At 36.3% G+C, this 27,504-nt stretch overlaps 1 protein-coding gene across 4 annotated transcripts in view; it reads right to left on the bottom strand.

Annotated features, from left to right (window-relative positions):
* Window positions 1-293: 293 nt before the first annotated feature.
* Window positions 294-27,504, bottom strand: part of GKAP1 (G kinase anchoring protein 1) — a 28,990-nt gene continuing 1,779 nt past the window's right edge. For 2 of the 4 annotated variants that reach the window (XM_063319265.1, XM_063319266.1), the window contains exons 2-12: window positions 21,731-21,994; window positions 19,520-19,663; window positions 12,292-12,369; window positions 10,557-10,680; window positions 9,485-9,507; window positions 8,669-8,821; window positions 8,169-8,270; window positions 6,094-6,157; window positions 4,550-4,620; window positions 3,547-3,624; window positions 298-1,701 (exon numbers count right to left, since the gene is read on the bottom strand). In XM_063319265.1, coding sequence (XP_063175335.1) covers window positions 1,654-1,701; window positions 3,547-3,624; window positions 4,550-4,620; window positions 6,094-6,157; window positions 8,169-8,270; window positions 8,669-8,821; window positions 9,485-9,507; window positions 10,557-10,680; window positions 12,292-12,369; window positions 19,520-19,663; window positions 21,731-21,943 — 1,098 coding nt within the window. In that variant the 5' untranslated portion in view covers window positions 21,944-21,994 and the 3' untranslated portion in view covers window positions 298-1,653. Of the gene's footprint in view, window positions 1,702-3,546; window positions 3,625-4,549; window positions 4,621-6,093; window positions 6,158-8,168; window positions 8,271-8,668; window positions 8,822-9,484; window positions 9,508-10,556; window positions 10,681-12,291; window positions 12,370-19,519; window positions 19,664-21,730; window positions 21,995-27,504 lie in introns of all 4 variants that reach the window. The other 2 variants (XM_063319264.1, XM_063319268.1) reach the window with 2 other exon arrangements.

Raw genomic sequence — 27,504 nt, 5'->3', positions numbered from 1 at the left:
TTTTAGATCTACAGGTATTTTCCTGTGTGTCCTCCTTAGTCTCTTCTCTGGTTCTTTCCCTTCAACTTTTGTGTTCTCTGCCGATTTCCCACATAACTGACAGAAGTTTTCTCGTACTTCTGTAATGTTCCACTCCAACAACTATCCCAAAATAAGTAAGATCCCAGCATTCAGTACTACATTCAGTGCTCCACAGACAGTTCTGCATTTTTATAGCCAAATTACATTGCACACTTAATATGGGACAAAAAAATGTTTTTTAGCATGAGAGGAATTGCTTATTACTAGGCAAGCTCTGAAGAATGACACAGGGCACTTTTCAAAGCTAACAGATAGCTCTTTTTACATGGTAGTTGCACACGTCAGCTTCCATGTTTTGCAGCTGAAACCCACGTAGGTATGAAAAGGATACAGATCACAGAGTCTTAGAATCACAGAATCATTTGGGTCAGAAGGTGCTTTTCATCATCTAAGTCCACCCCCTGCCAGTGGCAGGGACACCTTCTGCTACACCAGGCTGCTCACAGCCCTGTGCAGCTTGACCTTGAACCCTTCCAGGAATCGGATGTCCACAACTTCCTCCAGGCAACCTGTTCTAGTGCCTAACCACCCTCACTGTAAAGAATGTGCAATCTGAATCTTCCCTCTTTCAGGTTTAAAACCGTTGCCGCTTGTCTTGTCACTACAGGCCCAGGTCAAAAGTCTCTTTCTGATAAGCCCCCTTCAGGTACTGGAAGGCCACTATAAGGTCTCCCTGGAGCCTTCTCCTCTCCAGGCTAAACAACCCCAACTCTCTCAGCCTGTCTTCATAGGAGAGGTGCTCCAGTCATCTGATCATCTTCGTGGCCCTCCTTTGGGCCTGCTCCAACAGGTCCATGTCTTTCCTGTACTGAGGTCTCCAGAGCTGGACACAGTACTCCAGGTGGGGTCTCACAAGAGCAGAGTAGAGGGGGAGAATCACCTCTCTTGACTTGCTGGCCACGCTTCTTTTGATGCGGCCCAAGATACAGTTGGCTTTCTGGGCTGCAAGTGCACATTGACGCCTCATGTTTAGCTTCTCATCCACGAACACCCCCCAGTCCTTCTCCTCAGGGCTGCTCTCAATCCCTTCACCCCCCAGCCTGCACTAATAGTGGGGACCCTGCACTTGGCCTTGTTGAGCCTCATGATGTCCTATACAGGGAGAGGAAGTAGTGACTGTTGCCTTTTTTTTTTAAAAACAGATCTGGATTCAGGAACAGCAAGATGCTTTTGCATAAGCTGTCTCATTTACAGTTTTGACTTGGTGAAACTTTGACCATTTGCATACTAGTGCATTTGGATATTGACAGTCATTAAATGAAGTCTTTTTAACTGAAAAAGTCTGTGAAAGTGAGAAATCAAACACAGAAATGGAAGAGTAAATTTTATTGAATGATGAAAAACTAATGGCATTACAGTTAGTTTCATCTCTGCTGAAATACTAGTTTTCTAATTTTTCTTTAAAAGAAAGTGCAACAAATCAATTATTCAGACTGTTAAACAAACTAGAAATTTTTCATTTCTCTTCAAAAACTGCATAGTTGAGCAGTTGTGCAACAAATATATAAATTTCTGCAAAACCCTGAAGAAAGACTTGGTGTTTTTTTGCTTTGAATCTGGTGGCAGAGGAGATCACCTGCACTGGTCAGATTCTAAATGCCTTTTCCCTTTTTTCCCACTCTGTAAGAAAGAATTAAAACAAACATTTAGTTAATATGCTAGATGTGACACTTTGTATCTGCAGTTATTTTGTATATTGAAGTAGTATAAATTAACAAGAAAAAACACTCAGGAGTTAAGTTGTATACTTTTATACTTTTGTTAATTATACAATTATTACAGGAGGCAAACTTGTCTGAACACAAAATACTGTTACATAAATTAAAACAGCCAAGGCAGTCATACGATACATAACTGAGATGTTAACAACTATGGATAAAACCACATTGGTTTATTGCTTTTTTTGGTTGTTTGGTTCTTTGTTTTTAATCACAGATTTTGGTTACTTTTCTTTTAGGAAGGCATCCTTGTGTATCAAAGCACTATTCCATGAAAAAGTGGGCTTCATGTTATCAAAGACAATGCCACAAAAATTAGTAATATAAGAAAGGTTGTCCTGGTCAGCCTGCAAGATTACAGGGGAGAATAACTGAAGCAAAAGCAACGATTCCTGCAAGGCAGATGAGACAGTTTTCCTAAAACAGCAAGACGTGAAAAGTTAAAAGCATATTAGACTGAGGGGGGGAGCAGGGGAAAAAGAGCAACAGAATCGGTGATTTTGCCGTAATTCCAAAGCATATAACAAAGACCATTTTCTGTCAATTTTTTATTGTTATTCTTTTAACCCTGCTTATTGTAATTAACCAGCAGATAAATTTATCTTATTCAAAAATTTCATTTTACAAAGAAAAATACTTAACATTAGCAAAGGCATGGGTGGGAGGGGAAAAGAAACAGAAAGACCAAAGTAAGTCAGAACAGTGACGTTCACAACATGTGAATGACTGAATATGATAAGGTGTACTTTAGTTTCAATGAGTGGTATGAGCACTCAGCTTGTCTGTAAGGGACTGAACAAGCACATCTATTTGTCAACTACTGCAAAATGATTTTAAGAAGGAACTTGCTCACTTGCAATGAAGCAACACGGGGAAAAAAAGACAACAGAAAGAGATGAGATTATGTACAGAACCTCATGTAATACTAGCCAAAGAATTTGATGTAATCAGAAAAGATCTGTTGCTTCAGAAAGAGTAATTATGGCTTAATGAGCCAGTTTTCACGAAATTATAGTATTCCAACACAAACAATGTGTTGCAACTTGAAATAAGATAGCTTGCCAAAGACTACACAGCTGCTTTAGAAGTTTCCATTATATACTCCTTGTAGCCCATGCAAAAGATCACAGTCAAAACAATCAAAAACCCCACAAAGACAAACAAACAAAAAAAAACCCAAATCCGTCAAGTCACACACAAGGACAAATCCTTCTTTGCAAACACTGTCACTCAAAAAAAACCAAAACAACAGAATGTTAAGCAGCATAGTATTTATGCAAAAGTTAACTGAAACTCACTAACGTGAGTTGCATTAGCAGCCAAATTGAACAAGACAGCATGTGCACAGTCAGCAAGACACTGATCTTATCACTCATATTTCGACACAATTTGTTGTGAATCTCCTACAAAGATTTGGCTAGAGACAGAACTAATACACAGAACCAAAGAAAGAACGTGATAAAAAAGCACCATGAAGTGTATAGTTAGTCCAATTATGCAGTTACACTTAGAGAGTGAAACTAACTTGTTGCTTAAAGCATGTTTATTCACTAGCATACTTCAAGAAGTTTTAACGTACAAAACTGTGCTTTAGTTTTGCTCCTGTTTTTATTTTCTAAAATATGAACTGCTAGGTTTTTTTTAACTGGAAAAAGTAGAGCTAATAGGTCAGTGCAGAGCACATTACCTCATGATAGTCTCAGCTACATCAAGAACAGGTAAACTTACAAACACAGGAAATAACTACCTGGTATTTTGTTAATTCTGCCTGCAGTAGTTTCACTTTGGATCTTTCTTGCTCTAATGCAGCATGAAGTATAGTTACCTGAAAACATACAGAATATGAATTTATAAGACATCCTTAATGTCTGTGAGTTTATAAAGTCATTGTTGTTCTCCATTAGTATTGTGTTGGACAAACAGGTAATACATGGCGAGTTTAAGAGTGACTACCACTATCACTGTGTCTGAACTGAAAGTAAAAGTAAAAAAGTTCTTTAACGACTTCTGTTTCCCAAGCAAGATTTACTGGTTTACCTGTATAATGATATAGAAAAGCTATAAAGTTAGAAACTCTCCCGACTTTCGGACTCTGCATTAGTTTATTCCATAAAACACTTAACTGATATAGTATTATGCGACACAGATAAGCTTATTACATCACCCTCAAAAAATAGTACTGTGTTATATGTAAGACATTTGGACAAGTCAAGAGCTTAGAACTGATAGCCACTGTAGAGCAAAAACTAAGCATAAAAGTCTGGCATGCTCTCTACTACCAGTGACTTGCCAACTGACATGTCTTAAGTAGTTTGTAGCTCACTTGTGTTTATAAACTTGAGACTAGAAAGAAATAAATAATTAACACACACACACACCCCAAACACAAAAAAAATAAACCCACCCAGGAAAGAAGCATCTTCTGAAACATCTTTCTGAGCTTCCTAGTTTGGTTTACCAGAGAATAATATTCCTAAGCTGCTCTTCAGGGTAAGATCATTTCAGGAATGCTGAGGTCTGCTGCCTTTCCAGAAAGGGTTCTAAGTGACTCATACTGGAGATTTACACAATACACATCCTCTGACACACATAGTGCAAGGCTGAGGATGAAACGTAACTTTTTTTTTTTTTTTTTTGCTTCAAACAAGTTTTTGTTTCAGCTTCCTCCCTCCCCTGCCTCTATCACTGCCTTAAATAAATAGCATCTTTGAAATGCCTATGAAATTTTACATTTAGAAATCCTTGCCTACCTGTAAGCTCAATTCATTTTTGATAATTTGGCATTCATCCACCTGTAGGAGTATTTCTGCTTTGTCTTTCACTAGAGAGAGAGAAAGATACAGCATGTGGATCTTTCTAGATTTACAGGTCTTCATCCGCAATAGCACTGTGACATCACTTTATTTCACTATTTTGTTACCTTTAAATAATGCCGTCTTCACTAAAAGAACAGTAGATGTTGTAAATCAAACCCAACCATTACCTACTGGTGTAATTAGCAGCAGCTTGAAAAGTTCTGGACATTAAACCCCAACATTGCACTACTTAGCCCACATTTAACCCTGTAAACCACATGGATTTTAGAGATACCCATTGTGAACAAGTCTGTCAGAAAACTGATTATTGGCAATGGATCAAGATTTTGGGATCATGAGTTTCACATACAAGCTCAGTCATAGTTATGGAAGCTTCTGTTTACTCAAATACAGAGATGTTTAAAATATTTAGCTCATGTTTGTGAGCTATTTGTGGATAACTTAAAGTTCTCAATATGAAGAAATGAAGTATTTTTCAAGGCTCAATTCTGCCATGAACTTTCTTCTTCCCAAAATACAGAATACTCAGTCTGTTCCACACACAAAGAAAAAACCTTCAAAACTTCACCTCTTTCCTCTCAAGATGAAAATATTTCATCTTGGCTCAGACACTGACCTGAAGTAATAAAGTTCCAAGTTAAAATTTGGAATGATCAATCACATTATGAACATTTGAACTAGCTTAGACATAGTTTTTGTTAACATACTTCAAAGAAAAAAATTTAGTGCTTTTTTAGTTGAAAATTTAGCCTGAAGAAGAAACTATATGCAAGAGTTTAATTAAGAAATTGAAAAGCAAAGGCAATTTTGTAACAAATTACTGTTGCTAGCATCATAGCCTCAAACAACTTCATCAAGCAAGATAAGGAATATTAAAGGGTAACTAGGCATAACAAATATAAGGATACTAGGATATTTACATATATATGAGTGTATATATATAATTTTTCCCACAAAACTTTGACAATAAACTGTGAATCATAAAAACTCTGCATAGTAATATAACATAAGAAAATTATCACATATATGGTCCACATATTTAGCTATCCTTATTCACCGTGTGGCAAAAGACTTGCTTAAGTGTAGAATGATGTTTCCAACACTTCCAAGTACAGCTTGCAAAGACGCAAGAACTGAACAGTTTCCTCAAGTGTGTCTAAACAGATATTATTAGGAGATCAGTCCAGAACTGATAGCTGTTGCTAACAAAAGAAAGTCTAACTTAAAGAATCAATGTACCTAAATCATAACTGGACAGTTTATATTTCAAATAATGATCTCAACGTCCAACTCATTATTTCATTATATAATAACAGAAATGCAGTACTGTGTGGTCCACCAAATTCTGTAGATCACTGGAGTCGCTGCAAATTAATACCTTCTTTGTTCTTTATAGTGTCATTCAGTCATTAAAAAGCTGCTTTGAAAATTCCTTCCATGTTTTGAAAAGAACATTTAAGTTTCCTAATAAAACTTACTTTCACCTTCATGCATCATCTTCAGAAGCTGTGCATTTCTTGCTTTTACTTCTTTATACTTTGCCTGTATTAAAGAGATTGAATTATTACATGTTATACCCTACTAAGAAAAAAAGTATTCTGTAAGCTAAGCATGACTTAGAGTCAGACTTAGAGTTTTAAATGATGACTTCTGCAGAGAATCTGATCATAAAATCATAAAGTCATTTAGGTTGGAAAAGACCTTTAAGATCATCTATGTCTTTCTTAAACCACAGCCAAAGTGAGAAACACACAACAGAAGTGGATTAATAACCAAAAGTCAAGAAAAAAAAAAAAAAAAAAGGCAAGCAGAAGGCTAATAGCAACATAAAATAAGAAAGTTAGGTCAGTGCAGGAACCAGCATTCAGATCTGCCTGAAGTATACAGGCCTGTTGCATCAAGGGCTTCGTGGTTTTTCCCCTGAAAAATTACAATTATAATGCACTTTCTAGATACCGAGATAAAATATATCATTTACCATATTACTTGGCAAGCAGGACAAGACCCCACTGCTCAACAGATTATTTTATTCAGTAGTTATTGCTATTACGTTACAGTTTCTTTTCTTTTCAACTCTTTACAGTTAACTACTCAAGAACCTATTTTTGCTGGGTCTTCCAATCTATCTGGTATCACCACTCTTTCTTCATAGTCAGTCTTTTCCCTTAATTGGCCACCAGTGTCAGCTCTAGCCATCTATCTTAGCTGTAAACTTACTTTTTCCTGGCACAAGTCTCTTCATAAACTTTTTTCATGAGTCTGCAAGAGCAAACTGTAATTTCATACACAGTTTTTTTGTAACAAAGAAGGTACTGTCTTCCCCCTTGAGTATCACACCAGTCCTTGAGGATAATTAACTTACATTTAAGACAGACCTTTCATGGCCACCCAAAGCTTTAAGGTCTTTGGACAATTTTATAAAGTTAACAGCCGTATCATTGTCCATCACCTCACTAGTCTCCTGATGCATTGCGTTTCTTCTATCAAAGTGCTGATAGTCATAAATATGGATGGTTTTAATATGAATGGTTTTATACTTTAAAATTTCACCTGGGGATTCCAACTTTAGTACACAGTGAAAACAGCTGTTAACAAAGTTCATGTCTTTATATAACTACAAGTAAAAGTACTTCTTTGAAGCATCACAAAACTTTCAATCTGTCAACCTGCTCAGTCTACCTAAAGCAATGAATGAAAATAGTAACAAAATAATTCTAAAAAATTTGATGCTGCTTTATTGAATTTTGTTACAATGCCAGTTCCTCATGGCAATTTTGCCCTTTTTGCTCTAGATACTATCCAGACAATGCTAACATGGACTGAAACAGGGAGAGAGAGGCATTTTTCCTAGCTACTCCAGTACATAGCAATACCATTTCGTTATTAACAAGCAAATCTTTTTTCTCCTGGTGTGTTTTAGCATATGGTGAATCTGAGTTCCAATTTCACTTATACATAAGAGGAAAAGATACAACAAAACACAGTACTCCATTCTTGTTACACTGCAGCTTTAAAGGAACTTCTCTTAAGCCTGACAAAATATTCATTGACTTCTTTAGCCACTTCAAATATTGGACTGAATCTACAAAAAATCCTAATGATATGTAGTTCTTAAATGCAAGAAAAGCTAAGTAGAATTTAAAAAACAAATAGATTGGAAGAGACGCAAGAACATAATCTGAATTCCTGCTCAAAGCAGATCTAACTTACAAGGCAGGTCAGATTGCTCAAGATCTTGCTTAGTTTTAAGATTACATCTTTATTTTTTTGACCACAAAAATACCAATATTAGAAAACAAGTAGTGACTGATATGCCAGATATGAAGTTTACTTCTGTGTGTTTTGTCTTGATTCTCTTGATTGTTTTTAGATGCTTAACTTACCACGGAATACCACTTCATGTGGTACTGAAGGAATAGTTTGTTCTGGAAATATGTTATCTGTAGTCAGACTAAAGCATCTGTACAGATTGGTGACATTTTAATACATACTTTGTTTCAAATGTATGATAATGTTAAATTTTGTCTATTTGATGGTATTATCAGCTACATACCTCCCATTGAGTTATTATATTTTTCTGTTGCTCAATTTCTGCATCTTTCTTTTCAAGCTCAAGCTTTAATCGTTCTATTTTTCCATCTTTCAAAACAGTCTCCTATAAGCAAGAAAACATCATTTCTTAAAAATTTAGTCATGTGAATTCAATTCTTGGGAAAGGCAACTTATTTGTTTGTTAGAGAAGAGAAATTCTGATAAAAAGTGAAGAGGTATATGTGAATAAATACCAAAAGGATAAAAACTACAGTAATAAATATTGGCATTCTCTGTGAAGCAAAAATTATTTCAATCACAAGTGCTAAGTGTTAAAAAAACTAAGTCATTTAAATACTTCTTCAGGTAGATAAAAATATTACAGTGTTGTGGGGGCTTTAATTTTTAAGATTATCATGCTTTTGATTTGTGCTTCCTTCTACTCAGGTGCTCCCTTCTGATCATTGAATAAGCTTCATTAGGCAAGCTTCTCCACTTCAGAGTGACTGCTGTTTTACATGCCTGGTTGTGTTCATGAGATGTGCCGTTATCTGTTCCACTGTAATCAGCGAGCCGGACTCTCCTTTTCTCTGTTTCAAGTACTTTGTGAATATCACCTTCCAGCCTGTTGAAAAATCCTCCATCACGCAATGAAGACTGGGGAGAATTCAGTTCCTGTTAAAAACAAGTACTATAACATATCTTCCTTTAAACGTAAGTTAGTATTGAGGTAGAAATCAACGTTTAAAAAATAGTTTGTCCTGCAAAAGCATTACATCTAGATACTGTTTTATGTTGTACATCCTGAGAGTACTGTGACTTCCACCTAAAGAGTATGATATCAAGTGAAGAGCATAGAAATTAATTAACCGTTAACATTTAGCTGATGAGATTACACAAAAGCATGGAGTTGGAATGTAATAATTTTGCACTATGACTACACTAATTTATGATTTATTTCACTGTTAACTATTCTTCCCTCTAAGAGTTTTAATATTTGTGGAATGCACCACAACGTAGTGGCATCACAGTATTTTATCTAATTTGCTTCTTTTTTGTACTACAATTTATATTTTTTAATATGCTTTTAAATCCGCAAGTTGCATCAAAAACTATCTGAAAACTGAAGAAGCAAGAGGTAGTTCTAAGAAAGCCAATACTAAGTTCTCAAGATACAGGAACTGCAGACAAATATCTCTATTAAATCTGTGAAATATTTGCAAATGGAAATCAGTCAGTTTCAGAATGTATAACTGACTGTCGCTACAGAAAGTGCCTTCTAAACATCAGCATTTTGGTTTGTTTCTTTTTTATTAAACTAGCTTGAATGAGACTTACCTCATGTTTTTTAGGAAGGTTATCTGAAAGGAACAGAAAAAAAAATTACATCAGTAAGTTACTCAAATCTTGTACAGCTGGCTATTGAAACATTTTGAGAAGTGAGGGGAAAGCCCTATCTATTGGAGTTCTTCAACATTAACTCTCCTCTCAAAGTCACAACAAAAAAAACCCCATTACTAAAGTATTAGAAACAAAAATTATATACTACGTGTTACATCACTTTCTGTATTTGCATATTCTCCCAGATCTTTCAGACTATTTAATCAAAAGCAGCATCCCATATTCATTTCCTTCATTTAAAGTGGAAGGCAATGCTTTTGGTACAGACATTTAAGGAATTTGTTGGTTTGTTTCTTCTTAAGTCTATTTAGGCTTTTATAGCACGTATACCTCCCTTCCAGATTGCTGTGCTTTCAATCTTTTTTCTCTATTTGGATTATTTCAAACTAATGTGTTTAATAAATATTGCAGATTTAGATAAAAACATGCTTAGAAGAAAAACCTTAAAAAACAAGTTACTTTCTTCCTTTTCTAGCATCTAACTTGATTTCTTCACTAAAATTCAGAATCTCTTCTCTATAGACACAGATTAAGGTATTTTAAACATATAAGAATGCATATAATGAGCATATATAAATTATTCCAATATTTACTCATCTTAATAAAAGCCAGTTATCATGAAGAAAGGCAAACAATGACTTGCTATTACCCAGGAAACAGAGAAACTCAGTTGCCTGGGGAGTGCAAACTTAGTAAAACAAAAAACCACCCACCTAGATTTTAAAGAAATGTCACACTAAGAGTGTTTGAGTCCACCATGCACCCCAGGGACACTACATGAAATTATGTTTTCCTTAACCTCTTCTTTTGTTTTCCTGTTAATCTAACTAGACCATTATTATATAATGAACACTTAGCTTTCAGACTCAGTAGGACACACTAACTGCAACTCATTTACTGTTTGTTTAAACACAGTATTGATAAACAGAGACAGAGGGGCATTTTGCTGTTAGCACACACACCATGAAAGTTCCAAGTCGAACAGCTCATATGGTATGATAAGGCATACCTATATTACTGTCTGACTGAAAGTCTTTCAGAGACACAGTGAGAGGCTTGTCTTTTCCTTGCTGGTTCTTTTTCTTATTCACAGACTTTGACTGAGGTGAAGTTTTTTCAACGTTTTCATGTTCCTAGAAGAATAAAGTCCCACTGGTATAATTTTCTTGAATACCCAAATACTTTTCCTGAAGCTTTATAAAGGAAAAAAAAAATAGTGATCATGTACTAAAAGGGATTTTAAGCTGAACAGTAATCTGCAGGGTTGAGATTGGTTTAAAGAGTGCAAGGCATATCAGCAATTAAACATCAGTTCTGTTCTCTGAAGTAGAGCATTGCTCTTCACTAAGCAGCAAATAAACTATCAGCTTAATACCTCCCCAATCACCTACATCAAATTTTATCCAGCAACTCGTAAACTGTGAATGTATGGTTGTCAAATGCAGGAGGGCAGAGTGCTACATAATGCTAATAACTAATGTTAGTACTTTCTTCAAAAAACAGAGGTCCACTGTACCTTCTTTTTATTCTGAAAATATGCTTGCTGTTTTGGTAGAAATCAGAGAGCTATTAGTATGCAGCAATGCTCTACCAACTGACCTTACTCCTATTGAAATCAGACAGCCTGGTACATGATAGCCATTTGAACCAGAGTCCCACCTCCCCACACATCTACATTAATATTCTTAGCAAATTATCAATGTCCCCGTTGTTAAAAATAGCCTTAGATACTAATTAATTAAATATTTTAATTAAGAGTAAAAATAATCTTAGATCTTAAATAATGCTAAGGAAAAAAAATGTTATATAGAAAGCAAAGATGGAAATGGACTGCTTTTCTTTCCACAGAAACAAGATTTGTTCAGCGTACTCATGTACTGTATATTTTGAATATTAGTATATATTTTAAATTATTCAAAGGTAACTCTCAAAAAGTCTACAAATAATGCTATGCTACTATGCCTGAAGATTGTCTTCACTTTAAAAAAAGAATTTTTAGTATGCAAGTTAAAAATTTATCTTTGGTTTTCAAGAAATACGGTACTCTCCATCTCAAAAAACTGAAGTATTTGCACAAAAGTGCACATGCCATTTTTATTTGTTTAGGATACATAATTTTATTTAAATTTACATATTTTCATAACATTTAATTGGCTCCTCATTATTGCAAATAAGACGCAGTCTCCCGTTAGAAATAAAAATTTCATCTTTTTCAGAACTATTCTTTAGTGTTCCATAAGAACTACTCACAAAACAGCATCCTGACCAGCTAAGAAAGTGTATACAGCTTATTAGAACTAAAATATTTACACTCAAACCAGAGAAAAGTTGTTAGCAAAAATGCAAGTGATTCAACCATAACTAACAATTTAAGGCTTAAGTAGAAGTCAGTGCTTTAATTCTCTTACTCTTCAAGTGTGCTGAATTTTTTCTGAGGAAGGTCAGGATCTCTTCTTGTACTCTTAAAAAATTCCCATGCATTTATAGGCCAGAAAATTGAAAAAGTAAAAAGTTTTCCACCTTTACAGGCTAATTAAAAAAAAAAAACAAAACAAACCACCCAGTATTATTATATATGGTTTCTTTCAAATGCAGTATTTCTTTGAACTCGTAAGAATCTGAACAGTGCAAGCAAACAATCTACATGAAGAAAATGGTACTTTTAGGATGATTTTTGCTTTATTTTTTAAAATTCAAGCCTCAAAGTTGTACAGCTTTTACAGTAGAATGAATCCTGCAAATACCTTTTTGTGCTCTTCATATTCCAGTTTGCTTAGCAGCAATGCTTTTTCAAGATCAGCTTCAAACATTTCAGATGTCAGCTGAAGAAACAAAATTAATGTTTCAAGTGACTAAGTTGTTAAAAAAAAAAAAAAAGGCAGACAAATCCACTAGGACCATGCTAAAATTTCAGTTTCCATACACATATCATTACAATTGCCAAAAAGTGAAATTTCACTGATGTGACATATGGCATTGACAGCTAATTTACCTTTTTGTACTGTAAGTAATAAAATATCTTGCTTCAGGAAACTTTGTGGTGCATGTAAGCATACAATAAGTTGTGCACATCTTTACCATCTTGATTGCTTTTACATGTGATTTCTTTAAAAAAAAATTTTATTTTTAGATTGAAACATGAAAACCAGAGGATACTAAAGGATGAAAATGGTCATTGTAGACCACCAGAAAGTCTAAGCACTCATCCATTGCATAAAAAAAGATTAACGCACTTTATTATTTTTTTTCCTTAAAAGGAGAGCAGAACTAAGAAAACTTGAATTATTTCAAGATATTTTCTCTTTCATGTCTGAGAAGTATGTAAGTTTTCTTGGGAGATGCAAATAAAATTTGAAGCTTTCTATGTATAAGCTATTAAGAAAAAGAATTAGGAACAGCACACATGAATGAAGAACGGGATACCTCTTTTTTTCTTGTGTTACAGGAAAATAGGAAAGTACAGGAAAGTCCAGCTGCTGCTGCACAGAAGGTTGAAGGATTGAACTGAGAAGACCAGTACCAGCAACAGTTCAATGGAACCAAAATAAAAGATTTATCTGGAGAATATGGATGCTATAGTTGAGGTAGGTAATGGATAATCTAAATATATAAATAGCTAATAACCTATCTTACTGTTTACAGCAAAGTTATCCAAGATTAAGTTGTTCTGAATTCAAAACTCTGTTCCTTTGAGGTCTACTGTCTTAAGAAATCACTACAACACCCTCTGCGATGCGTTGCCAAATGGAAGCTTTATGCTTCATAACAACTCTCTTTTTCATGCCCTTAAGTGAAATATTAATTAGTAAAAATAATTACTTTAGCCATCATTTTGTTGGCCTTTGAATTTCAAACTGAGGTCCTTTTCATTAATTCCAGAATAAACTACACTAGACGTTAAAGTGAATAAATTACTGGAGTGGTCTTAATACACTTCACTCAAATTGGGCTGCGTGACTCACACTCGCTTTTTTGTCTATAGGAACCATGTTCTGAAAAAACACTTGCAAGTTTTGCATATGTTTTGCATATGCCTACAAGTTATTTGTTATATGGTGTAAAAGCAGCACACACATTCTTCATAATTGTTTCTTCATACTATCAGTCTCGCGTAAGAGAAAACCAAACAATGGCTTCTAGTTTTTACCACAGTAAAGCAGCCCATTTCAAGCAATTATTTGAAACACAGCAAAACAGTGCTCTCAACATAAACCGCTACAAGATTTCATGCAAACTTTGGGGTGCTGTCATTCCTAGTTTTGCCTTTGGTTTGTGGTGCAGGCTTAACGTCGACTGATTGCACTGGGGCTCACTGGCAAGGTTTTTGTAGTGGGGGAGGTGGGGAAGAGCCAGGGACCCACTGTGGCAGCCAGGCTGGAGGCACCTCGGAACGCCAAAGGGCTGCAGGCACGGGCGGTGAGCAGGGACCAGCTTCACCAGAGCACTACTGGTGGAGAGGCCCCTGCGAATGGACCCTCATCTCCTGCACCACCTGCAGCGAGGGGACTGCATAACAAAGAGGGGGAAGGAGGCATTTTGCAGTGACCAGAGAGGTTTTTTTTTCCTTAAGTGTTTGTTTTCTTTCAGTATCAGAATCAGTGATTAGAGGTTTGATAGCTGACAATAAATTAAATTGACCGAAATTCCCCAAAAATCAATTAACTGTTTTTACCCACAACTGCTGAATCGAATCTGACCATGATAGCTATCTACCAAAAATTAGGCTTTGTAGTCTACTACACTAAAAACTCAACAGTAACATAATGAAAAGGAGAGGTTTTAATTAAAATATTCATTATTCAATATTTGATATTGAATATTAATTTTAATAATGAAAAGGGGATTTTAAAAAAACAGTCTACCAAAACGAGAACAGTTAACACACAAAACCAACGTAAATTCACAGGAAAGATGAATTTAGGACTTTTACCTATGTGTGTCTGAAAGTCCTAATTTAGTACACAAGCTCCTAAATAATTATTAAGAATTAGCACTACCACAATGTTGTTATAACTATTAAACAACTGACCAAAAATTGCATTATGTGATCTCTGATACAACAATAACCCTATCATAATTTACTTACCTAGCAGTCACCCAATTCAGGGCAAGACTGAGTGTCTGAAGCTGGCAATACAAAGGTCACTACTTTAGCAGCAAAGTTGAGAGCTTTAGACCAGAATGTTCGCAAAGCCAGTCACCTCCTACCTAGTTTCCCAAGCACATTCAGTCCTGCTTTTATGCATAGCCTGACTGTCTCAGGATACATAACTATAGGCTCACTACCACTCAAACCTATACAAAAATCTAGAAATCATGGGTTCCTTTGCTTAGGTGCTGGGACTGCACAACCAATAGGCAAGCTCTGGAGTACACCTAATAGTTTTAAGAAATTGAGATCCAGGCACAAAGCTCCACGCACAAAGTTACAGTAAGCTCTCTTAAAAGCTTTGCTGAAGAAAGACCATGCTGAAGAAAGACCATGCTATTTACATAATAGCTTCATAGTTAAGACAAATGTTGACAATGCTTTAACAGGAAAAGTGCCAGGCAGTATGGTAGTTTGGAGGGTAAATATGAAAAAGTAACTCCTCATGAACTGGGAGATGTTCTTTGTGGAACTGACCTCTGTGGAAACATGAAGACACTGTTTCTCACACAGTGCTGAGTATCACCATCCCTTGCTGTATACCATTTAAAATTTACCTCTTAATTATCAGTTAACTGGATAATCAATTGGACAAACTGGCAAGGGAAAGCATGGAACTGAGAGGCTAGGATTTCACACATTCTGCCTCTGAAGAATTCAAACTCATGTCCCTCCTCTCAGGTAAGTATATGCCAGTTGCAGCTTGAACCTTCCTGCCAATCAGTTTCTCCAACTGAGAGAAGAGAGGCTTTTATTAAATCTTACAATACAATTAGCATGACTTTATGAAAAAACACAGGGACAGTAGAATAGTTAAGAGCACTAATCAAGATTTGATGCAACCTTGACTAAACAAGGCATGCCATCAAACAAACATTTCAAAGAAGTTGTCATAGATGTGGAATAATACCATTTTGTTTGGGAATTCTGCATTCTCAAGTCTGCTGAGCCCACTTTGCAGATGGTCTTTCCCTTGCCCCGTCTTTCCTGTAACAAAAATCGCTTTTCATAAGCTTCCAACACTTGTCATCTTCATCTCAAAAGAATACCTTACCTCTTCTTCCTGCTGCAGGGACCTCCTGTAAGTTTTAACTACCATCTTCTGCTAATTTTAAGAGTGGTGCTGTTGCGGACTTCCTGATAATTTAACTGATTCTTCCTTTAACATATACCACATCAACATAAGCATGGCTTCTCTCTCTTTTCCTTTACCTTTTTTCCTCTGTACCTGCCTTTAACGTAACAACTTGTTCTTAAAAAGCTATACATAGACTCTATCAAGTTTATATTCCTAAAGTGGTGGTAGTGATATAATAAGCCAATACCTGAGCAACAGCTGATAAGGACTCTAACACCCTCCACAAGAGGCTTCATTCTGTCAGAATTCAAGATTCAGTGGACTGAGAGGAGCATGACCTTACTGCTGAATGGCTAAGACACTTGACTTAGGTAGGGTAATCCATGCATACACGTATGTACCATGCAACATTCCGCAATAAAAATAGAAAGGGATAGACTGGTGCAGATGTAAATCACTCTGCAGTCGTGCTTTTGACACAGTCAGAGGAAGGGAAAAAGAAGAGCTTGGAGCATGGGAAAGAGAAGAGCTTGGAGCATGAACATCCCAAATTTTATTTCAAGTCATTTAAGAATTAAACTACACAGAGGCTAGACAAGTGCCTGCCCCACCTCCCACTGAGTTGTTTAGAGAATGCAACTGTATGGGGCAAGTTCTGAACAAGCGTGAGGAAAAACTACCTGCAGCCCTTGGTAACATATCAGTTCTGAGTCCCTGTGCTCAGATCAACTAGACAGACTATTGCTCAGCAGATTTGCCTTTTCAGACCTACTCCGAAGCATATACTTCTGTTCACTTCTTACTATACTCAATGCATCAAGCCTCTAATGCTTGTACCTTGTGTCTGTAATCAAATTTACCTTAAGATCACAATCTTTAAATCAGAGTTATCCATGGATTCTTCAAGTTATAGTCTTACAGAACATAACAAATAGTAATTTAACTGAAGCGATACACAAACACTAACTCATTACTTCAAAAAAGTAACATTGAGTGCATATCCTGAAACAGAACTGTTACAACAATTTGGGCAATGAGATTACAGACAATAGAACAAGTTATTACTGAAACTGTTGGTGATAATATTAAATAAAAATAATAAAGCATAGCTGTGGATATTGAAGGTTCATGGTTCTTTGTGTTACACTGGCTTTTACTTCCTAATTTTTCTTTCAGGGTCACAAGTCCTTTACTGCCTTGCTAGTAGACTACTGCAGAAATCAGTGGGGACTCACAGGCTTTTTGTAGTTCTCCTTAAGAGCATAAAAATGCATACACCATAATTAAACTAAAATCCTCACCATTTTTACTAGTGTCCTTTTTTCCCCTCATGTAAGAAAAACCAAGCTAATTCAATGCCTGCCAGTGCTATAATGCATGGGTAGCACCTACGAAGAGTGAAATAACAGTTTTAGAAGGAATCCTATTGATTATGCATATTTTACTGAGAATATCCTAACGAGACATGACCTCCATGTTATATACTTTGAGTTAGAGCAAAGATTTTGATTGTTGTTCTAAGATAGGAATCACAAGTAGCATTCCACTCATCAGATTCCAATATTCGCATTTTTAAGAGTTTCTGGGTAAAGTTCAAAGTAAGTTTAAAGGAGTTTGGGCAAATTTTTGGCACTTTGAGGTCTAAAATCCAATGCTTTAAACCATTTATGAACCAAAAAACTTCACTACAGCCTCTATGGTTGCCTCAAAACCTATAGTGTCAGTCGTACCAATAACCTGAAACAAAGTTTAATTATTTCATGTTTACAAAACATCAACACTGCAATCTAACAGTGATCATGCCAGTGTTAACCATTACACTAAACGTTCAGTGTAGCAAAAGACAAGTTTACACAGGATTTGTTGGAAAAATATTCACAGTCCACATTGCACCTCCATTCTTTATGCTTAGTCTACTGTGACCACAGAAAGCCCTTCAAAATGTCGCGGTGCTGCAAGCCAGTCTATTCTTCAACCTCAAGAACTGTGAGAGCATTTAGCTACTCCTTTTCCTCAAAAAATGGGACAGATATGTCTTTGGAACTATAACTATCGTATGCTATAATTACAGTAATTGCTTAAAAGTTATTTTTAAAATAAAAGGATCCTACAGTAACTTCACAGCCTATATATCAGAAAGATTTAAATTAATAAGAATTGATCATTTATAACTAAGTTCACTTTGTCTGACCATTTTCCACCAAGTAATTAGACTATAAAGTTAGTTTTTTACCTGAAATAATTGCCTCATACCACATAGAATAAAAAAACCTGCAAGTTCTGAACAAAGCGAATCTGTACCTTAAAAAGCAATTCTGAAGTTAATTAGCTCTGGATATTTTCAAGAGAATTATTAGGTCATTACTCCACTGCTAGGGCAACCATCTAGGAGCTTGCAAAGTTAAGAACTTGGCTATACTCTGTTTAAGGAGACACCCATAACAAAGCAGCACCAACACACACACAAAATCAAGGACAGTATCCAAATGTCAGTCTTTCATCAACATGGCTTTCTATACTGTGTCTTAATTAAAACATGAAGCAGTTCAATACCATCTTTTTTGGTGGGACATAAGTTAAAAATTTCTCTGTAAGAGAAATTAGCATCCTAGTAGATGCCAGCATAGAAGTCCAACAGCTTCATGAAACACCTTGTAAATCCAGTTGGTGTCACTTATTAGCAATTCGCCTTGAAAAAGTTTGTGCGAAGTTAAATACTCTGAAGGGCATCTTCAAGCATAACAAGACAGCCCTAACTATTATCCACAGTGAATGGATGCAGAGCAGACAATTATTTATAAGGAATCTAAAAAAGTATACTAAAACATTTCTTTAAGCACCATCCGAAAAAAGACATAGCTGAAGTACTGCGAACAATTCGTAACATTCATATAATTTTAAAACACCATACAAGAAAATCACTGTATATTCTTCAGTATCAAAAAGGACAATTTTAAATGCTGAATTCAAGTCAAAACCCCAAAAGGCTAGTTTTAACTATAAGTACTCTTCCTAACTGGCATCACAAGGACAGCAAACTATTGTATTTGTTCAAGGTGGAGATTATTTTACTGTTTTGGATTAAATGCATTTTGCTGTGTAACTTCTCTTTGCGGTAGCTTTGGAAAGAAGAAACACAGTGAAAGCATTATATTGGCCTTCATACAGGCACAGTCAGTCTTTGCTTTATCTCTATTGTATTGTTCAAGCGTTAATGAACACTATTAACAATATTATTACCAAATAGATGTTCTAACATTAAAATACAGAGATTCTTACACTGATAGGACTACCCTAGTGTGCTAAAAAGTTCAAGTACTCTTTGTTACCTAGAAAGGAAGTAGTTATTTCATGCCTAACAGAACTTACGAAGCCCAGTTTACTGTGGATCCATACTGAGTATCCATATACTGCTCCACCAAAACATCCCCAGCTTTGCTCCCACCACAACATTTCACCATCCTTCCATGGTAACACAGCTACTTTTTGTCCAAATAATATAAATTCCTCTTACCATACTCCAGTATTCGCAGTCCAACTATGATGTGCGCAAAGAGCGGCATGTGCTGGCTCTAAACTGTCTCTAACAGAAGAAGTGGCCTGAATTTCCACTGAAACCTTTCCTTCTACATGGCAGTTATTTTCTTGCTTGCTCTCCAGCCATCTCTCTTTATCCATGAAACTTAACTTCATGGAGTAATGTATTTCAGGAAAGCCAAAGACAGCTAAATACCGTAAGCTGTACCTGCTCATCTCTTTGTCTCCACTCCTGCCAGTTTTCTTCCCGAGAGTCCTTCTGCATTGCAGTATGCAGTTTTTGTTCATGCTGAGACAGGCAGCCTCTATACGAGGACTTCTGAGGAATCTTTTTAAAAGCAAGGTTTCTGAGCTGAAAAACAGTTATTTTCAACATTAATCAAAATGTTGACAAGTATACAGAAACAGTCTTAATGGACTAACAAAGACATTCAGGCACATGCAAATAGATATGCATGTTCTTTACCTTACTCCATAGTTTAGGATATATTTTTTGTTTAATCATCTATGGTACACACCATACTGTAAAATTATGGAAAACTGTGGATCAGAAACACCACAGCCACATAACATAAACCACTGAAAAAGTAAACATGTTTTTCTAGATGAAAATACTTTCAATAAATCTGAAGAAATAACTGTGTCCAACAGATTTCATTTTGGATTGGGTATTATGGTGTGCTCACATCTGACCCAAATTAAATATAACACCAAAGAAAAGGTATTATACACAGATTTGGCACTGGCAAACAGAGGAACTAGAGGTTCAGGTAGAAAAGAACAATGTATACAATCCTTACAGTTTAACAACAATCTAAAGTTAGTCACACTTTAAGAACCTGCAATAAGAATTATTTTTAATCACTGCACCATATGGATACAACAGTGCCATCTTAAATATACCTTACATAATTGTAAAATTAGATATATAACAAATAACCTGCAAATTTGGCAGCTCAAAGACATTCACTGTCAAGCTTAAAAATGAATTGACACTCTGGTCCTTACTTGGAGTGAAAATAAAGGCACCAATACAATCTACTAACATAAAGGCTCCTGGAAGGGAGAAAGAAGCTATTATCAGATGAAAGAGGAAACAAAGAACAATGGCAGTATTCTCCTTAATGTGTTTATCGCATCTCATTGAGTGTTCACCTTAGCTTAAAGTTACTTAAACTCAGACAATAATGCAGATACTTCAGAATTGTTTTCCTTCCCCTCCAAACAGTCCCTTGCCATACTGCCTTTTGCTTGGCTACTGTCTCTTTTGCTGCCTGCACCAGCACTACAACCCCTGCTTCCATCTTCAGATTACAGTGCTGGCAAGAACACTGGTGCAGGCCATTCTGATTTATAATTTCAGTGGAGTATAGCCATTGACATAGTACACACTGGGGTGAAGAAAATGAGTCAGCCCTTACTTGCCTGTCTGCAATCACAAGAATAAGTATCATTTCCATGGAAATGAATTTCTGTAGATATATGCAGTGCATATGCATCCACACAATTATTTCTGATGGTGTTAAAAGTTTTGATGGTGTTAAGGAAGGCATAAAGAAACATCAAGGTACGCTTATCGAAAACTTAATCTTCAATATAAAAAGAATAGCAACAAAGCTGAAAAAAAACCCCACTTTACTTAGCATTACTGCAAATACCAAAATGTCAAAGATTTTAAGTTTAATAGATACTAAAAGAAAAGAAGATGGGTTTGGGGACTTTTTTGATAGGAGATAGGTTCAGTTCCAGGCAGAAGCTGCCTGAACAGATCCAGAAACTGGAACAATTCTTTCAGTCTCACTTCCTAATTTCCTAACTTTCCAATTAAGAATCATAATGTCAGAAAAATCACCACTGTTCTTCACTCCGCGCCCCGATTCACAGCAAAAAAAAAAAAATAGGGCTCTGGATTTAATAGATTAAGGGGCTGGAGTGATGGATAGATCTGAATATTACAACTTAGGAAAGCAGATTTTAAAGTTCTTCAAATAGAGTAGGTAGGTCTAACTATCTCCTAAGAAGAAACAGAAACTTTGAAAGCACCTTTGAACATGCCGGCTTCTGAGGAGACAACTAGAACTGACTACCTACAAGCCTCTGAAAACAAGCTGTTTCCTATTAATCACTTTTTAGAAAGGTCATGCCCTTCATCAGAAATTAATTATTCAAGTGGTGCTGTCAAAAAAGTAAAACCTAGCAATTTATTCTCATTTAAAATTTTCAATGTGTCAACTTGTATAGTAGGGAGTATCCTGATTTTATATAAAGAATTCTTAATAAAGCAGATAAAAAAAAGGCAGTCTCTGTGACTAAGTAGCATTTGCTTCATTAAAAAAACAGAACAATGACTTGCCAGAGACAGCAAAAATTATTTATGAGCTAACAACCTTACTCACTACTGAAAATACAATCCCTTTACCTCATTGGCCTCACTCTGCTGCTGTTCTTTCTTTTTTCTCCTTTTCTGTCTCTTTTTCTCATTTGTACATGATCTTCCCCCAGAAGCCTGAGATTTACTGGCACCTTGGCTGTTTCTTCCTTTTCCAGGCTCCAAATCGGAATCGCTTTCGACTTGTAGTAAAGCAAAACGAGATGCAGTGGTAGGAACTGAACTGATTAGAGCAGACGCCATTGCCACATACGATACTCTACTGAGCTGGCTTCTTTTTAGTTATTAGGTTTCCTAGGAAAGTAGCACAGAAATAAGAATGAAAACAGCGTTTATAGAAACAATCATTAATTCATATCTGTTAGCTGCAGGATTACTACTAAAAAGCCTCAAAACTCAGTATTATTTCTTTATATTTTAATAAGTTGTATTATCTTAAGTATTCTAACAAAAACTACAAAAGGAATGAATAATCTATAAAACAGCAGTTATTTTTAGGCATATACATTTGTTCCTGAGAGTTTATGTTTGATGGAAAAAACAAGTAGAAGGCTCTAAAAGAAGTCTGCCTTCATGATCTACTGGGCAAAAAAGAAAAAACCAAAAAGGTATGGAAATAGTGTAGTGCTCCAAAACTGTTTCAGATGCCATCTCTGGAGCCTGACAAACATACGATTTGAGAAAGAATGCAAGTTGATATTAGGCATATGCAGGCTCTAGTCTTGGGTAAGCAGCCTTATTCCTTATCTTACAAGCAGTATCATTTTGTTCCCAAGCCACTGGAGATTCAGTAAGCAGCTTGTGGCTGGTACTGTTCTCAAACATTAGGCTCGCCTCTTCTTACAGCACAACACAGAGGATGTACTGGGGTGAGGCAGAACTGGGGAAGACACTTATGCCTTCCATTGCTCCCCGATAGCTATAACCAATGTGTATATCCCAATGCCATTCCAAAGTACAAATCATGTACCCAGTGTAAAAGTTAAATTTTTGGTATAAGAATATTTGGCTAATTGCAATTTTTCCATGCAAAGTTTAGTGAAGTGGGAGAAGGTAAAAGTGATGTTATTTCATCAGTGATTATACATTTCATAGAAAACACCTAGCTGTGTTAATGTACTACAATAGATAGGTGCAGTGAAATACTTTTTTAATGCACTGCTTGAAAGGATTCCTTACAGTCTGACAACTGTGAACATAAGTTGAATGTCTGCATAGATGGTCTACAAATGTGTTGCTTGTTAATTACTATTACAGAAGAACATGAGAATCTACAGAAATTTCAAGAGATTGTTTTTTTGTCGCTAGATTTCAGACTTTCTCAAGGACAAAGCTGTATAGTGCTCTAAAGAGGCTCAGACATTATCAACATGAAACAATGCTATGTTACCAATGTTATGGTAAATGGTCACCATTGTGACCATTACCCCAGAATATTACTAAAAAGGAGCATTACATTTTAGTTCTCAGAGGTGAAAGAGAATGAACAAGTAAGTTAATACTGGTCTTAATCAAGTTTGCCAAAGACAAAGGTTACAGTGAATAGCATTCTTCTCATACAAAAGTTACCCTATTCTATTTCTCTCAAAAACAGAAAATGAAGCTTATCGTATGAAGCTGGTTGTATCCTAAGAATAAAACAAACTTGACATCAAATCGTGAATCTACCTGATGCTGATGTTCAGACTCTCTGATCAGACCACAGCTTAAAAAAAACACATCAATAACATCTAAACCACCATAAGTAATTAGCACTTTTTACTCTCTTAAATGATTAAATAACAGGGTAAGTTAGGATTTTCCTGGGTTTGTGCGTGTGTTGTTAAACGCATTTTAATACTCGATAACTATTGTTACCCTGCTTAGGAGCTTAGTTACAGCACAGAGGTGCTACACTCTTACTGCTTGAACATGCAGTAAGTTGAAACCTGAAACTCAGAGAGAAGATTAAAGATATATCTTCACAGAAAAACAGCACCAAAGGTAAGTGCTCAGTCACACTATTAACATGAACTTACAATACTGAATGGTGCTCTTGGCACTACTCCAGACCACAACGGTCTTAACACTGGAAGTTTGTAAACTCTCTACTGTATTTGGCTTAAAAAAATATTAGTGCACTCTAGTCAATCAAAACCTTGGCATTTCTAGTCTCTGTCTACTTACTGTGATATATTTGGGTTTTCATATAAATAAATGAACAGCACAACACAGTATTTATTAAGTTGTCAGTTGCTAATGGTCCCAAATACTTCATTTTGCCTATACAACTTGAAAACTTTTCATATTTTCAAGCTGCAGTGATAGCAGCTAGATCCTTTGAAAATACAACTGAAGAGAAAACATCATCAAGATACAGTTATTAGTCACTCTAGAACAAGAGATAAAGAAAGATGAAAACAGGCTGGAGTCAGTTAGCCATAGTAGCTGAAGCTCTACATCACTATGAAATATGGCTGCAAACTCCCCTCTCCCTTTTCAATAAATGCAACAAAAATACGTGTACTTTTGCTGTTTGACTGTATCTGGCATGCAATGAAGTGCCCTGCTGACAAGCATATTAAGTAAGTACAACCCATGGAAATCTGCTGTTATGACTCACTGAAATACTTCAGTAACAACATTAATTTAATTTATGGAAGTTTATTCCTGAATTGCATTTGTTTCCACAGAACAGAAAAAAGAAAAAAAAAAAAAGGACAGTAATGAGCTTGTAGAGGAAACTGCAAATACATAAGACTATAGATTATTTTTCATGTAATTCTAGCAGAGCTGTTGACATTACTAACTCAGTTAGTAGGACATTTCAATACACCTATTCGTATTACAGCAGGATCTAATCATCCCACTTCTGCAACACTTAAAGATGGATCCAGTGACTCACTGGGGCCTACCACCATGCCATCCCTCACATTTTAATACCACACTTACAATTCTGACAGCCAAATTTTACCAAATAATATTAGGGGTCAGCACTAGGACCAGTGCTGTTTAACATCTTTGTTGGTGACATGGACAGTGGGACTGAGTGCACCCTCAGCAAGTTTGCTGACAACACCAAACTGTGTGGCATGGCAACATGCTGGAGGGAGGGGATGCCATCCAGAGGGACCTGGACAGGCTTGAGAGGTGGGCCCATGTGAACCTCATGAAGTTCAACCAGGCCAAGTACAAGGTCCTGCACCCAGGTCTGCAATCCTAAGCGCAAATACAGGTTGGGTGGAGAATGGATTGAGAGCAGCCCTGAGAAGGACATGGTGGTGGTGTTGGTTCATGAGAAGCTCAACATGAACTGGCAACATGCACTTGCAGCCCAGAAAGCAAACTGCATCCTGGCCTGCATCAAAAGCAGCTCAAGTGAGGTGATTCTCCCCCTCTACTCTGCTCTGGTGAGACGCCATCTGAGTCCAGCTCTGGAGCCTCCAACATAAGAAGGACATGGACCTGTTGGAGAGAGTCCAGAAGAGGGCCATGAAGATGATCAGGGGGCTGGAGCTTCTCTCCTATGAAGACAGGCTGAGAGAGTTGGGGTTGTTCAGCCTGGAGAAGAGAAGGGTCCAGGGAGACCTTATATTGCAGCCTTCCAGTACTTAAAGGGGGCCTACAGGAAAGATGGGGAGGGACTCTTGATATCAGGAAGGAATTCTTTACTGTGAGGGTGGTGACGCATGGGAACAGGTTCCCCAGAGAGGTTGTGGATGCCCCATCCCTGGAAGTGTTCAAGGCCAGGCTGGATGGGGCTTTGAGCAACCTGGTCTAGTGGGAGGTGTCCCTGCCCATGGCAGGGGGCTTGGAACTAGGTGATCTTTAAGGTCCCTTCCAATTCTATCCATTCATTATTCTATTTCAGTCCCATGATTTGACTCCCCTCCCCAAAGGAAACCAATGGGCTGGTCTCAACAGCTTTCAACTAAGCATAGATGTTTGCCATTCCTTTTAAAAGGTATTTTTTCCCCCTTTAACAGAGAATTATAGTTTGTGTTGTTCTTTATTATTATAGATATGAACAGTCCGATAAAATTAAAGCATGGACATTCTTGAGTTTGAGGCTGTGCTCAAAGAGGCTTTTTGATCACACAAAAAAAGCATTCAAATACCACATGGCATTTTGTAATTCCTTAGATCAAACTAGGTTCTGAAAAATCATCTCAGCCTTTACAATAGTTTCAAGAGTTTGGCAGCCTGAGAAGTGTTACATATTCCTAACAGTCAGTTGGCCGAAGCCTATCTAAATGCAAGACAATTCCTTTCCTTATAATATGGAGTACAACAATAAATCTTCAAGAGTTGTAAAGAAAACAAAGTGTGCTTGTGGCATCTACATGGCTCATTAATATCTCAAGTGAGACTGCAAGTTAAAAAAAAAAGCCCAACAAACAAACATCAGTACCTGGAGTTGTTTCCATGTGTGTTCTGCATTAGTGCTAGTCATATGCTTCTGAGAAGACTTTCTCTAATGTACCAAGAAAGTTATTAATCCGCCATTTTGAAGTTAATGAAAAAAATCACTGGTAATAGATTTCAAAGTAGCAACATCACTATGGCACCAATACACAGGTGGCAGCAGTAAATGACCCAGTTTCAAAACTTTCTGCTCTGCAGATCACTAGCAGACTATTAGTTCAACTGTCTGCAATCTATTTCAAACTATAAAGCTTGTGAGAAGAGTTCCTACAAACAGAATAACCTATTATTCAGACTGACTTATCAACAACATAAGCACGATGCACCATGTAATTTCAAAGCAACATAAAAGCATTTGTTAAGGCTAACAAGTTGTAATTTTTTTAGGTGCTCTACTCATTCCTAGGTCATACTCTTCTATAAATCATGTCATAATAATCATCATATAAACATCGATAGATTATACCAAGTTGTTCCTATTTATGAAACACATAACGTATTACTCATCTGATACAGTGATTAGTACGCACAAAGTGCTTACTCTACCTTAAGTTCTTGGTGAACAAGGAAACATATTTAGAAAGTTAAATTGTGACATGTTTTAAAAGAAAAGGTATCTTTTTAACTTCAGTTCCTTGAAGTGTATTAAGTATATTCAGACACATAAGATCCAACGATGCCCTGAAGAGCCTCAGGCTCGCTTTAGACATGATGTAACAAAGATTGTGGTAAGAAAAAATGCACCCACATGTTGGAGGTGAAATAGCCTTTGAAATATTTGAGTTTCAAAAGCTCTACTATAAACCGTCCAATACATATCCTAAGAAGAGTTTAGCACACATCCACAAACTTATTTTGTTTGAGCATCAGCAGGTTCCTGGCCTGTGTGCAGCTTTGCACATGTGCATGAATTACCATTTAACTGGCAAGCGTTCAAGTACCTCCAAGAAGTGAGCAATTTGGGAACCTCTAGTCTGATGACATTAGCACACCTTTAAGCATCTGTGAAATAACCACATAGTAAAGCCTCACATTTAAAGCTATATCAAGGAAAACACACTGAAGAACCCAAAAATATAACCAATTTCCTATTTAACCACTTTCACTGTCAAATGATCCGCTAATAAAAATGCGGATTTTAGGAAACTGAAAGTAGGGTATTGTCATGCTAAAGCTTCTTCCCACATGAAATCTACTTGTTTCTACCACTAAAATACATATTTATGATAATCTACAATCAATATATGTTCTTAGCAAACACCTGAAGTATTGACTGATTTCAGTACTTGCATATAAAACTGAAATAACAATAAAATAGACATTTGAAAATGAAGGAATGTGTCCATTCCCTACTGGTACTGATCAACCTTCATACCTTCTGCACATTATATAATGCTTTG

This window comes from Chroicocephalus ridibundus, chromosome Z (genome assembly GCF_963924245.1).
Source record: "Chroicocephalus ridibundus chromosome Z, bChrRid1.1, whole genome shotgun sequence".
Lineage (NCBI taxonomy): Eukaryota > Metazoa > Chordata > Aves > Charadriiformes > Laridae > Chroicocephalus > Chroicocephalus ridibundus.
The sequence above is the reverse complement of the archived record's forward strand: the minus strand, read 5'-3'. Positions and strand labels throughout refer to the sequence as shown.